The sequence below is a fragment of the Panthera pardus genome, unplaced genomic scaffold, assembly GCF_024362965.1.
Source record: "Panthera pardus isolate Hobbes unplaced genomic scaffold, ASM2436296v1 HiC_scaffold_17, whole genome shotgun sequence".
Classification (NCBI taxonomy): Eukaryota; Metazoa; Chordata; class Mammalia; order Carnivora; family Felidae; genus Panthera; species Panthera pardus.
Window position 1 is genome coordinate 50,649,514 of NW_026526732.1, and position 13,726 is coordinate 50,663,239.

Genomic DNA, 13,726 nt, shown 5'->3' on the forward strand with positions numbered 1-13,726 from the left:
ATGTAAGACCCCCTCCAGCCAGGTTCCAATGATCCTCTGCAACATCTCCTTCCGCAAATGAGACCGACTGAACTTGATCCAAAAGGATGCTCTAGTGGAAACTTGCTGCCCTAGGGCATTTTCTCACCGGCGAGGTTCATGCGTGAGGCCCAAGAACTTAGACGGAGCCCCTCAGATCCAGTTCAGAAAATCAGCTGTTCCCGGACATTTTGCAAAAAAGAACAGCTTGGCTTATAATTTTAGAGGTTTTAGAGCATTAGTGGCGTCGTGCTGTTAGCTAAATAACCAAGTATGGCAAATGCAAATTCACTACAACCTGTTCAATTATTTTCAAATTAATTGGCATGATGGAAGTCTCTGAGAATGTTCCTTTCATAGAGTTAGTTTTTTAAATATCTAAAATTCATTGCTTGATTATAGTTGCTTTTGTTAAATATCCACATAATGTAACTGAATTTAGAAGTTTTTAGCATATATAAATATTCCTCCTGTATTTCCATGGCACCTTTCATTTACTAAGCTCCAGATTTCAATAAAAAGGCATTCTTGATTTCTGGGTAAAAACACAGAGCTGTGAATAATAACCAGGCATGAATACTGACCCTTTTGAGTCCTTCCTCATCTGTGCTTCATTTGTGGGTGTTTTTGAAACTCCTGTCCCCAAAATGCCCTGGCATTTAAACAAGATGTTAACTTAAAGCAGACCAGTATACAGTATTTATGAATATACGGACACTAACTGTAAATGGCCAAGTGCTCACGATGAGTGAGAAAAAGTCTCATTACGGGTTTCTGACTACATACATAGCTGGGGACCCTACTTTAAGATACCTGTATGTGTGTTTATTTAGAGAGAGGTTGGTAACTGTAAAGCTGCATTTTCAGACCGAATGAAAGAATAATCGTATGTCAGCAGTTTCCTATGTTTAGAAACAATATTTATAAATTCAAAACATATTCTCAAATGTTTTTAATAAGCAGGCTTCCATTTCTGCTTTTGTCATACACAGGAGTTGCCTTTGAAAATTTTTGGAACTGGATGGGTCACACGTCTTGCCCATAATATAACAATACAAGTAAAAGTTTCTCTCAGGGTGCATGTGAACAATATTTAGTCAGTTTTCCTTAGAAGAGGTTGAGTAGAATGAGCCAGAGGCATAGAAGAGTTTTTCTGACCTGAGCAGAGCTTTTAAAAACTGGAATCTTTTACTGGAAAAATCTAAAACATTATAAAGTTTCCTTTAGGGATACTTAGAAAACTACCTATCTGAGGCAGAGACTGAGTAAGATAGCACACCCAACCTAACTCTCAGACTGACCACTAAGCCATAAGTACTTACTGAGTACCTGTGGTACATAAAAGAAACAGGAAAGAAGATCACAGGAAGCCATACATGAGAACTAAATATGCCTTTAAGCACCTGGCATTGTTTTGTAGCTTGTTGAAAGCTGTTGTTGGAACGGTCCCAGGCCACAGTTTGATTGATCAGACTTCTTTCTACCTTTAGCCCCAGAGCAGTGACTGTCAGCCGGCTTTGGTATGAACAGAGGTGTGCATCCAATGGCCCCACTCACACAGAGACAGCTGAACAGGGGATTGGGTTGAAAGACTTGGCCGTTATGATAATGTACCCTGTTGAACTCACATCCCACAGCTATAAGATCTGAAAAGAGAGAAGAGCAGAATCACCAAAGAAGCCATAACTGATAATCCAGACCTCCCATTATGAATCACAGGGGTAATAGCTATCTCCTTTATGAAGTAGTGTTCTCAGCTTCTTAGGCCCCATCTGGGTCTTTCTCAGAACATGTGTAAAAGGTGGAAATGAGACATTTTCATTATATTGTAGGCGATCTGCTCCAGTCAGTCACTTTCAGAATCAAGACCAAGTACAGGCCCTATCCAGGATCAGTAGGAGCATCGCACTGAGACACTGATTGTAAGTCTGAGAGATGGATTGGTGGCTGGGAAGACTGAGGTTTCCCAGATGTCCAACAATAGGCAAGGATGTGTTTGTAGGAAATGAGGATACGTGAATGGCTGAAGAAATCATAATTTGTTTAACTACAGTACTGCACAGTAACTAATTTTTTGTTAAGAGAATTGGAGGAAACTTTCACTCCTCTGAGAGGTATTCTTGACCTGGATCAACGGTTCTCAAAAGTGTGACCCCTCGTGCCTGTTGGCGGTGCCTGAGGCCCTTTCAGAGAATACGCAAGGTCAAAACTCTTTCAGAACACTGAGATGTGCCTGACTTTTTTCACCGTGTTGGTATTTGCACTGAGGGTGTAAGAGCAATGGTGGCTGAAACTGCTGCTGGAGCCTTAGCGTGAATCAAACCTTACGGGCTAGTACTGTGTTTTTCCCTGCCAACGCGCTTGTACATAAATGTGCTTTCGAAAAAAAAAAAAAATCTAGTTTTACTCAATAATGTCCTAATAACAGTAGAAATTACCAATTTTACTAAATCTTAATCACCAAATATATGTCATTTTAATATCCTGTGTGACAAAGTAGGAAGTGTTAGAGCATTTCTGTAGATATTGTATCGTCTTGAGAAGCACCTACTCTATTGTTTGAGTTTGGGGCTGAACGAAACCATTTTTTTAGTGAGGATTTCACCTAAAGAGATGACTGACAGATAAACCATGATTACTCGGGTATTTGGCAGACATTTTCTTGAAAATCAACGGTGAGCGTGTCACTTCAAGGAAAACACTTTTCTGGCCAATGACAGAATTCAGGCTTTCAAGCAAAAATTAGAAGTTTGGAAAATCTATATCCACCACCAAGATCTCTATAGCTACCCAATATGCAGACTTTTATGATTAGATTGGTATTGGTTAATGTGATTTTTTTTAAATCTTGTATAAAGTGTATCAATATTTGGAACATCTACATCACCTTTTCCCAAACTAGTATTTTCCAAATAACCAATGCCTGGTATTACAAAATTATACACGAGTAAAAGACCCATTCCAACTAGGTCTTGGATAGACTAATGCATTTTGATGTCACAGACTCTGCCAAGTTCATTGATAGGGTTTCAGATTCCATGATACAGCTAATTTTCAAAAAAGTACCACTTCTAGGGGCGCCTGGGCGGCTCAGTCAGTTGAGCAACCGACTTCGGTTCAGGTCATGGTCTCACGGTTTGTGAGTTCGAGCCCCACGTCGGGCTCTGTGCTGACAGCTCAGAGCCTGGAGCCTGCTTCGGATTCTGTGTCTCCCTCTCTCTCTCTCTCTCTCTGCCCCTCCCCTGCTCATGCTCTGTCTCTCTCTGTCTCAGAAATAAACATTAAAAAAAAAATTTTTTTTAATAAAAAAAAAAGTACCACTTCTCAAGTTTTAATATCAAAAAGAATATTCACAATTATCTGAAAATCCTGTTAAAGTATTCCTGTCTTTTCCAATGACCTACCTATGTAAGACTGGATTTCCTTCATATATTTCAACAAAAGTAACATACAGCAATAGATTGAAAACAGAAGCAGATGGGAAAATCTAGCTATCTTCTGTTCAGCTGGACATTAGAGAGGTACACAAATGTAAAACAGCTCCATTCTTCTAATTTTTTCTTTGTTTTAGAAAATAAAATATTTTCATAAATATATTATTCCTATCAAGTTGCAATGGGGTTTCTATTTTTAAATGGATCAGTAATATTTTTAAGTTTCTAATCCATCTAAATACCAATAGAGATAACTCACATAAACGAAAGCTCTTTGGATGTTCATTCATTTCTGAGACTAAAGGGGTCCTCAGAGCAAAGTTTAAAAATCATTGTTCTGTATCATGGATCGGCAAATGTCCTGTAAATATCTTAGCATTTATAGACCATTGGTTTTTGTCACAACTACTGGGCTCTGCTATCATAAAGCAGCCACAGACTATGGAACTGAATAGTGTGGCTGTGTTCCAATAAAATGTTACTTACAAAAACAGGCTCTGGGCCAGATTTGGCCCCTGGGCCATAGTTTGTGATCCATTTGAGGTCATCTCCACCCCCACCCTCATGGCTATGCTCTGTGAAAATACTCATCACATTCTATGTGAAATCACTTGTGGAAAGCTCTGTCTGACACAGTAAGGTTTGACTCTGTGAGGGCAGGGCCTCTATCTTTTCTTGTTTTCTTTGGGCACAGTGCCTGGCTCATTAGTGGCGGTTCGCTAAGTGCTTTTTAAGGTAATGAAATAATTTGCCCAGCACCATTTGGGAGAAAGGAGGATCCTGATGCCAGAGTCTGATAGGTCTGTTGACCTGTCGAATTTCCACAAATAATAGCTAACATGTCTAAGAGTCTACTGCCTGCCAGATATTCTGCTAGGTGCTTTGGGTTTTGTGTCATTATTTCATGTGTTCCTCCTAGCACTTCTGTAGGAGGAAGTATATATGACGTAACTGAGGCACAGAGAGGTTAAGCAACGTGACCTCAAGGTCGCTCAGCATATAAAGTCCAGAATTTGAACCCAGTGCCTGTATTCTTAACCAATATAGTTTAGTGCTGACAGGGGCATCAGGCCATCAAACTTGAATGGCTCTACACACTCAGTCATACTCCAAAGATGTGCTCTTATTCCAGGCTTGCAACAAAACCCGATAGTAATTTGCCTGCCCACACAGTCTTTTCTGTAGACTGACTAAAATGTGAAGCTAACATGGGTATCTCTCTTCCCTTAGAAATCTTAGTTGTTTTTTTTTTTAATTTTTTAATGCTTATTCATTTTCGAGAGACAGAGCATGAGTGGGAGAAGGGCAGAGAGAAAGAGAAACACAGAATCCAAAGCAGGCTCCATGTTCTGAGCTGTCAGCACAGAGACTGATGTGGGACTTGAACCCACGGACCATGAGATCATGACCTGAGCTGAAGTCGGATGCTTAACCAACCGAGCCCCCCAGGTGCCCTAGAAATCTTAGTTTTTAATCCTAGCTAAATCAGGATCCTGAGTTATTGTCAAGGTGTAGGTTTAGATGGTCTCCATCAGTCTCCAGAGTTAAAATCCATAAATCTGAGGGTCAGGTTGTGATTTGGGGTCCCCCTACCTTCCTTTTTACAAATCTGCTTCCATTTAAAAGTACAGTAACTTGATGATCATTTGGAAAGGCTAAGATTAAAGCAGGATATACATCCTTACATTTTAAGCAAGATTATTTTTAAGTTGCGGAAAAGGGTGAATTCAGACTGAGCTTTTGACCACAGTGACAAAAGCTGTCATTTCGTGGCACTTTAAGAAGTCAGGCTCTATTTACCTAATTTCTCCTATTTTTATCACTAAAGGCAATTACCTGAGAATCACTACATGATCACGTCAGTGCAATTAACAAGAACAGGTTTCTGAACACATGGTGTCCAATATGACAAAGCCAGTCCCACCGGTGTGTGAAAAACAAACCCACCTCAAACTTAGCCAAACTAAGCTGATTATTCCAATCAACAATTACAGGGAGGGGGGGAATGCTGTCTGGGCTCAACCTCTTCCAGCAGGTCCCGAAGAAGACACTTACACGCACACACTCCGGTCTCGTACCTAGGCCCGTCTGCCGAGTAGTCACAGTACAGCCCTTTGTGCGGGTCGCAGAGGTCGGCCTCGTTGCACGTGTCCCCTGCTTGTCTGGCACAGACTTTACAGCATCCGCAGCCGTCCCTCAGCAGGCTCACTCCAGGAGGGCAGCTGGGCTTCTGGCGAGGGCATTGACAGGGCCAGTGACAGAACTGTTTACGCTGGTGCACCTCCGACGCTTCTCCAGGCCTCCCTTCAGGCGGCGTGTCTGACGGCCGGCCGCCCTGCTCCCCGCAGCAGAACTTCATTGGATGACACAGGTGCCGTTAGAAAGCATGCCTCAAACTCATTTCAGAGATTTCTAGAAACCGAAGACTTCCCCTGAATTGGGAGATTACAGCGGGGAGCGTCGCAATATCCATCGGGAACTGTCACCATCCCTCTTTCCGTAAACCTTTCTTCACTCGGCTACCCACACATCACTCGTTCTTCTTCCTCCTCCCTCCTCGCTGCTCCTTCTCACTCTCGAAGTCTCTAATTGGAGCCCCCTGCGGTGAACACCTCTGAAGGCTCCTCCCTCTCTCTATCGCCTGTCTCCCACCAGCCCTGTCTTCGGAACTCAGATGCGAACTGCCGGGTCTCCACTTGGATATCTGACAGGCACAGCGAGCTCAGTGTGACCAGAACAAACTCCCAATTTCCCTTCCAAGATACCCTTCCGTGCACATCCCTGCTGAACACAGGCCAATTTCGCTTTTCCAGAATACCTTGGGGTCGGGTCATTCTTGACTCTTCTCTCCCATTTTCTACCCAATCCTACCAGTAAATCCTGTTGGTTATGCCTTTAAAATGTACCCAACTCTAATCAGAAATGATTAGATAGCACCCCCCCCATCACCAAGCTACCATTATTTCTCACTTTAGATGATTGTAATGGTCTCCTAAAGGATCTCCTTGCTTCCCCCTTCGGCTTCTAGATTCTTCACTCAGCACAATGGTTAAAATGAAATAAGCTACAGTGCCTATAGCTAACAGTTACCGCATTATACATATACTTAAAATTTGCTAAGAGAGTAGATCCTATGTTAAATGTTCTTACCGCACACACACACAAACAATAATAGAAGGGGCAGGAGAAATCTCTGGGAGGTGATGGATATGTTTAGGGCTTGGGTAGTGGTTTTGGTTTAATGAGTATATACTTATCCTGGAGCTCATCAAATGGTATACATTAAATATGTGTATCTTTTTACAATCATACTTTAATTCATGTCACTCCTTGCTCATAAGAGGTGGCTTCCTCACGGCTTCACGTTTCAGTGTAAAAGCCAAATGACCCTCGAAGGCCCTGCAACATCATGTCCACCTGGCCTCCCCATTCTTTGAATACTCCACGCATGTTCCTCCCACAGGTATCTTCGTGGCTCACTCCTTCAGTTGCTTAGGTCCATGCTCAAACTTATCAGTGAGGCCCTTCTTGTCCACCCTTTGTAAAACAGACCCTGCCCCAGCCTTTTAGCCCACAGACCTTCTTACCACCTGTCTTATTCCTGTATATTCTACTCGTTTATCTTCTGAGTCACGCACCAAGAATGTGAGCTTCTTGAAAGGGCAAGCTTTTTTGCAGTCTTATTCCCTGTAATAAAGTGTATGGAATGAAAGAACATGGTACCTCCTCTGTGCCAAGCGCCTTACCTAATATCATTTAGCCTTCATTAGAAGAGTATGGAGCAGTTGTTAGCCACATGTGGTAGGCATAATAAGTGTTCCTTCAAAGATGCCTGTGTTCTAATCCCCAGAACCTGTTAATATACTACCTTACACAGCAAAGGGGATTTTGCAGATGCAGGTAAAGGTGTTGAAATGAGAGTATCCTGGATTAACCAGGTGGGCCCAGTGTAACCACAAGTATCCTTTAATGGGAAAGAGGCAGGAATGTCAGAGAAGATGGGATGGAAGCAGAGGCAGGTGTGATGTCACAGCTGAAAGGCGGTCATGAGCCACGAGCGCAGGAGCCTTTAAAAGCTGCAGAAAGCAGGGGTGCCCGGGTGGCTCGGTTGGTGGAGCATCCGACATTCAGCTCAGGTCATGATCTCACAGCTCGTGAGCTCAAGCCTTTGCGACGGGCTCTGTGCTGACAGCTCAGAACCTGGAGCTTGCTTCAGACCCTCTGTCTTCCTCTTTCTGCCCCTCTCCCGCCCATTTGCTCTCTCTCTCGCTCGCTCTCTCTCTCTCAAAAATAAATAAAAACATTAAAACGGAAAAAAGCTGCAGAAAGCAGGGGCACCTGGGTGGCTCAGTTGGTTAAGTGTCTGACTTCAGCTCAGGTCATGACCTCAAAAGCTCGTGGATTTGAGCCCTGTAAGGGACTCTGTACTGATGGCTCGGGGCCTGCTTGGGATTCTGTCTCTGTCTCCTGCCCTCTCTCCCTTTCTCTCTCTCAAAATAAGTAATTATTTTTTAAAAAGTAATTATTTAAAAAGTAATTTATTTAAATTTACTTAAATTATTTAAAAAGTAGTAAGTAAACTTTTTTAAAAAGCTGCCAAAGGCAAAGAACAAACTCTCTCCTAGACCCTCCAGAAGGAAGAGCCCTGCCGACACTTGATTTTAGCCCTCTAAATACCCATTTTCACACTACAGATGTCCAGAGGTGTAAAATAATAAACTTGTGTTGTTTTAAGCCGCTAAATCGGTGGTAACGGGTTACAGGAGCAGGAGGAAACCATACACCCCATTTTATAAATGAGGCCACTGAAGCTCAGATTGTTTAACCTGTCCTAAGTCCTACATCAAGCAGTAGAAGAGGGATTTAAGCTAGACAGGCAGATTTCAGAGCCCGAGCTCTCAACCCTTACCTTCGCTCCTTCCCTCATCCGGGTCCCGCCACAAGCCAGCTTTGATACTAAACAAACCCCCTAATCTTCATCTGTCTCTCCTCTCCAGCCAAGGCCTCTCCCCCTAAGCTTACAACTCATTAATTGCCCCTGGGTATATCCACTTTGATGTCCCACGAGGATCTCCCTTTCTCCTTCCCCACAACAGACTGCTCCTCACCCAGTAGTTCCCTTTTTAGTGAATGGTGGGGGCAACCACTGAGCTCCCCAAGCCACGAAGCTGAAAATGGACCTCACCTGCTCCTCTCCTTCATCCCTCACACCCGAAAGTGACTGACTTGGGAAAGTCCAAGCTCCTAAGCACAGCATTCAGGGCCCTCCTCAATCTCCTGCATTCCTAGCATCCATTAGGTTCTGGCAAGTTCAAGTGTCGGCCGTTCCCTGAATAGCTGATGCTGTTCCATCCGGCTCTAACCTTCTTCACTGGCCCTCCCTCTTCATCCAGCTCTGTTTAGCTATGGCCTTTTCCAGAAAACTTCTTACGATCTCTCCCCACCCCCCTCTTTTACATGCCCTTGTATTGAAACCATTTGTGTAAGTGCCTGTCTTTTCCACACGCTTAAAGCTACCCAACCTCAGGGACTTGTGGTTCATTTGTGGTGTAATTAATACTGGAACCTAGCACAGTGCCTGGCAAGTAATTTCTATAATTAACCCTCAATTTATTTGATAGCCTGAAGGCACTTGCACTGATCCAGAAATCTAAACCTCTTTCCAAGCCAAAACATCCTACATTTAAGAGTATGAGTTTGGGGCGCCTGGGTGGCTTGGTCGGTTAAGCGTCCGACTTCGGCTCAGGTCATGATCTCACGGTCCGTGAGTTCGAGCCCCGCGTCGGGCTCTGTGCTGACTGCTCAGAGCCTGGAGCCTGTTTCAGATTCTGTGTCTCCCTCTCTCTCTGCCCCTCCCCTGTTCACGCTCTCTCTCTGTCTCAAAAGTAAAAACGTTAAAAAAAAAATTAAAAAAAGAGTATGAGTTTGAAATTCCACCCTTACAACCTCAGCCCTTTTGCTTATCACTGGTAACACGAATTCCCCAGAGCAACCCTCTCAGCTACAATTCAAGCTGAAGAGACCACGTGAGGATAGATTTTGAGGATAAGCTGTGCTGGGATTCTGGAGGAGGTGGTGGTGGGGACTGGAAATACAAAAGTGGAGAAGGGAGTAGAAAGTGTCTTCTTCTCAATTTTGCCTTGGTTCAGCCATGGTTGCCGGGGCCTTCCTGCCAGATTCACTGGCCTCCCAGCTGGGCTCATGTTCATGGAATCTCTGTTTTCCTCTTGCCCCCTCTCTAAGGTGTTTGACTTTTTTTTTTCTTTATGCTTAATTTATTTTGGAGAGAGAGAGCATGAGGGCAGTCAGTGTAGAGCCAGATGTGGAGCTCGATCCCACGAACTGGGAGATCGTGACCTGAGCCGAAATCGAAAGTTGGAAGGATGCTTAACCAACTGAACCACCCAGGTGCCCCCTGTTTGACTCTTAATCCTCTCCTCTGGCTTTCATGACGCCAGACCCTCCCAGGTCTACCCCTACCTCTCAATATACTTTCTCACTCTCCTCTGCAGACTCCTATTACCCCAAATCTGACTTACACTTAGACTAATTGGTGTTCTGTGACCTTACTGTCTTTTCTCACTCTACACAGTCTCTTGGCAATCTCCTCTACCCCCTTGCCTTCTATTTCCACCCTGTGCAAGCTTCGAAACTAAATTTCCATCCAGGAGTTCTCCACCAAGCTCTACAGCCATACAGCTGACTACCTACGAGACAGTGCCACTAGAATGTCCCATGGGAAAAATTCATTCCCCAAACTCATCGTCCCTGCCCTCCCCCCCTCCCCCTTCTGGATAGCTTCTCCAACGTTTGGAGTCAGGATGCAGGGAATCCTCCTGGTCGTCGTCTCCCACACTTCCCATAGCCGTTCAGTGCCTAATGCGAATTGTCCTCCTATTCCTACAAGTACCCCCCTTGGCTACTGAGTACTATTGCAATAACTTCCTAACTGGTCTTCCTCCCTCAATAATGACTCCTCAAATGAATCTGTCATATTTCTGCTGGAGGGATCTGTTTAGAAAACCTGTCTGATTCTACTACCCCTCCTTGTACAGGGCACCAGTGGTTCCCTACTGCTACAGCATAGAGTGCAAAATTCTGAGCATGCTATCTGAAGCCTGTGCGGGGTTCATGCCTTCCTCTCCAGCCTTCGCTTTCAATGCACTCTCCTCCTCCACCTTACTGCTTACGAGCCTCACCAGGTCCCTTTCCTCCTCCATGCTTTTCCTCATGTTGCTTCCTTTCAAGGAAATGCCTACTCTCCACACTGCCCACCTGGGGACACCTGTTTCTCTTTCCCGTCTTGAAGCATTTCTATACAATCTCTGAGGCCACAAGGTAACTGTTGAAAACCAAGGATAAAGAGAAAATCTTGAAAGTGTACCTGGAAAAGAGAAGCATTACATTACATACAAGAGAATAACAACAAGAGAGAGATCTGACTTCCCATCAAAAGGAGACCAAGATACTCTTCAGTAGGTGCCTTGGATAAACTGTGATCCAGACAATGGATTATTCAGTACTAAAAAGAAATGAGCTATCAACCCATGAAAAGACACCCATATTATTAAGTGAAAGAAGCCAATCTGAAAAGTCTACTTACTGTATGATTCCAACTATAGGATATTCTGGAAAAGGGCAAAACTACGGAGACCCTAAAAAGATCACTAGCTGCCAGGGATTGGGGGACGGGGTGGAGCACAGGATTTTTAAGGCAGCAAAAATACTCCATGATCCTGTGATGCCGGATACATGTCATCGTACATTTGTCCAAACTCCTGGGATGGGCACTACCAAACGTGAACCCCAAGGTAAACTATGGGCTTTAGGTAATACTGATCTATCAATGTAGGTTCATCAGTTGTAACAAAGGTACCATTCTAGTGGAGGATGTTAATAAGCGGGGAGGCCGTGCAAGTGGTAGACAGGAAATCTCTTTACCCTCCTCTCAAATTTGCTGTGACCTTAAAGCTTCTCTGGGGGAAAAAAAAAAAAAATAAGCCTTTAAAAAAAAAAAAAGGAAGGTGGGGGGAGGTGGAGAATAAGACCCAATGATGAAAGGAAAAACAAAAAGAAACAACTGTCCACCTGGTATTCTATCTTCAGTGAAACCATCTTTCAAGACTCGGTGCGACAGACAAGAAATGGAACAGAACTCTTTTGGGACACCAAAATAGGCTCTTCTGTTGCACCAGAAACAAAGGGTTTTTACACCAGCGCTGAGATTTGGTACAGCTCTGTGATCTCAGGTGACTATCATTTACTTGATCTTTAAGCCTCAATCCTCCTCTGTAAAATGGGATTAATAATAATAATAATCCACGTCGTAAGGTTATTTTGAGGATTAAGATAATGACTAGAGTACCTAGCATGGTGCTCAGCACGTAGCAGACATTCAACAAGGAGTAGGTATTATTCCTCAAAAGTTCATAATGACAAAATTAAGCAAAATAATACTTTCTTGTTGCCGTGTCTTAACCTCTTTGTGTTTGTTTTTGTTTTTTTATCTTGGACACCTCTCTGTCGGAATATGTGCTGTTCAATCCACAACAACAACAATGGGCCTTTTCTCAAGAAGGGTGGAGCGGGAGACAGCTCCGTCTCCCCTCCCCTGGAGAAATGTGCCCCTCCATATAGCAGTGGAGACAAACCACACCAGTGGCATTCTTGTTAGGATTATTCTACAGTCTGAAATCTCTCCATATCCTATATAACAAATTTCAATCTCCTGCTTCCTAAAACACAATTGAGCGCCCTACTCGGCTACTAACTCCCAGACACGTCCATGTTTCCCCAACCACTGGAAGGTTTCGAAAGCTCTGTCCTCTGGGCAAGCAGTAACCTCCATGTAAATAAATCCACATACACAAGTCACCCTGTTTTCATCTTCTTATTAAAAAATCCCAAGGCAACGACTTGTTCCTCTCAAATTAAATTTCCCTTTGGTCTGTTGCTTGAAACTATTCCCAAGTCTTCACGGACCACTTCCTTTTCACGAAAAGGGAGAAACGCATGAGTTGAGAAGAGACAAAGTAACAGAACGTTTTAAAAATATAAATGTTTAGCCCAAGTGCTCCTTTCAAACAAGGACAGGCTTGGCTGAAGGAAGTCGTCAGAATCATTTTTTCCAGTGGCTCTCTACACCTTTCGCACACAGCCACGGAAAGTTGAGCCCCAGCCTGGAGCCCAGATGAAGGGGCTCCTTCACCCCGGCGGCCGCCTCCGGACCACGCGGTGTGTGTCGTACCCCCCCCCCCGCCCTAAAAAATATACACTATTCAAGTCTGGGAGCTGTTCAAACCTATCGAAAGTGGATTCGGTGCCATTACCTGAAAGGAAGAAATGTTTTCCACTTCTTTCCCGAAGCTTCTAAACTAAACACAACTTTTATTTGGAGAGGAAAATGGCTCCCCGTTTGGCATGAAGTATTCCCACAAGGTATTTACCCCCCCCCCCCCGCCCCCATCTTCTTCCTTTTTAATTTCTGACCTGGAGAAATCTGAAACTCCTGAGGGGAAGTGGTGAGGAGGGGGGAGCTTACCTGTGCCAGAGCAGCGCCCAGGAGTGTGGTAAGCAGGAGCCCCCGCATGTTCCCCAGGAACCAGCAGCAGGGAGATAGGAGGCGGCTGGGGCCCCACACAAAGCTGCCCTCTGTCTCCTCAGCGGGACACCGACCTCGTGCTCACACTCTCAGCTGGGCTTTAGCTCTCACGGAGCTGCTTTAATACCCTGTTTTCTTTCGCAGACTCTCCTCCTATTTACCTTCGCGAGGGAGGGTGGGCGTGGAGTGTCAGGAGGGTGTGTGCGCTCTCCTCCGGGACTAAGAAGGGTAGGTCAGGTGGTAACTTTTCTTTGAGTAGCTGTTCCACCAGTTCCCAGAGATCAGAGTCTCCCCTTGGGCTAAATGGTACAGCTGGACACATTCACCTTCGTCACCCTCAGCCTCTCCATCCTAGGCTTGCCCTGCCCCAGGCCCTTTCTCTCCCAGGCCCTGGAGCACAGAGCGCTGGCCTGGTCTCTGCTCCCCCAGCCCCAACCACAGCCTGTTCTGGAGTTCTCCCTTCACAACGAAAACGGGGTGCCAAAGGCCTTCCCTGAAACCCCCCCACCCCCAACGGCTCCTGATTTTCCTTCAGACGCCCCCATGGTGCCCTACACTTCATCCCGGCGCGTTCCTCACACCAGTTGGCTCAGGACTGGAAAAACTGGAGATGGAACATGGGGGGGCACCTAGAGTACCCGGCCTGAGAGAAGGCCCTCTCTGGGGCCATGGC

At 44.8% G+C, this 13,726-nt stretch overlaps 1 protein-coding gene across 1 annotated transcript in view; it reads right to left on the minus strand.

The window, feature by feature from the left end:
• The window catches only part of CCN6 (cellular communication network factor 6), an 18,291-nt gene extending 4,887 nt beyond the window's left edge, over positions 1-13,404 (minus strand). Inside the window, exons 1-3 of the mRNA XM_019443122.2 lie at positions 12,994-13,404; positions 5,508-5,805; positions 1,422-1,664 (exon numbers count right to left, since the gene is read on the minus strand). Coding sequence (XP_019298667.2) covers positions 1,422-1,664; positions 5,508-5,805; positions 12,994-13,041 — 589 coding nt within the window. The 5' untranslated portion in view covers positions 13,042-13,404. The remainder of the gene's footprint in view (positions 1-1,421; positions 1,665-5,507; positions 5,806-12,993) is intronic.
• Positions 13,405-13,726: the final 322 nt, after the last annotated feature.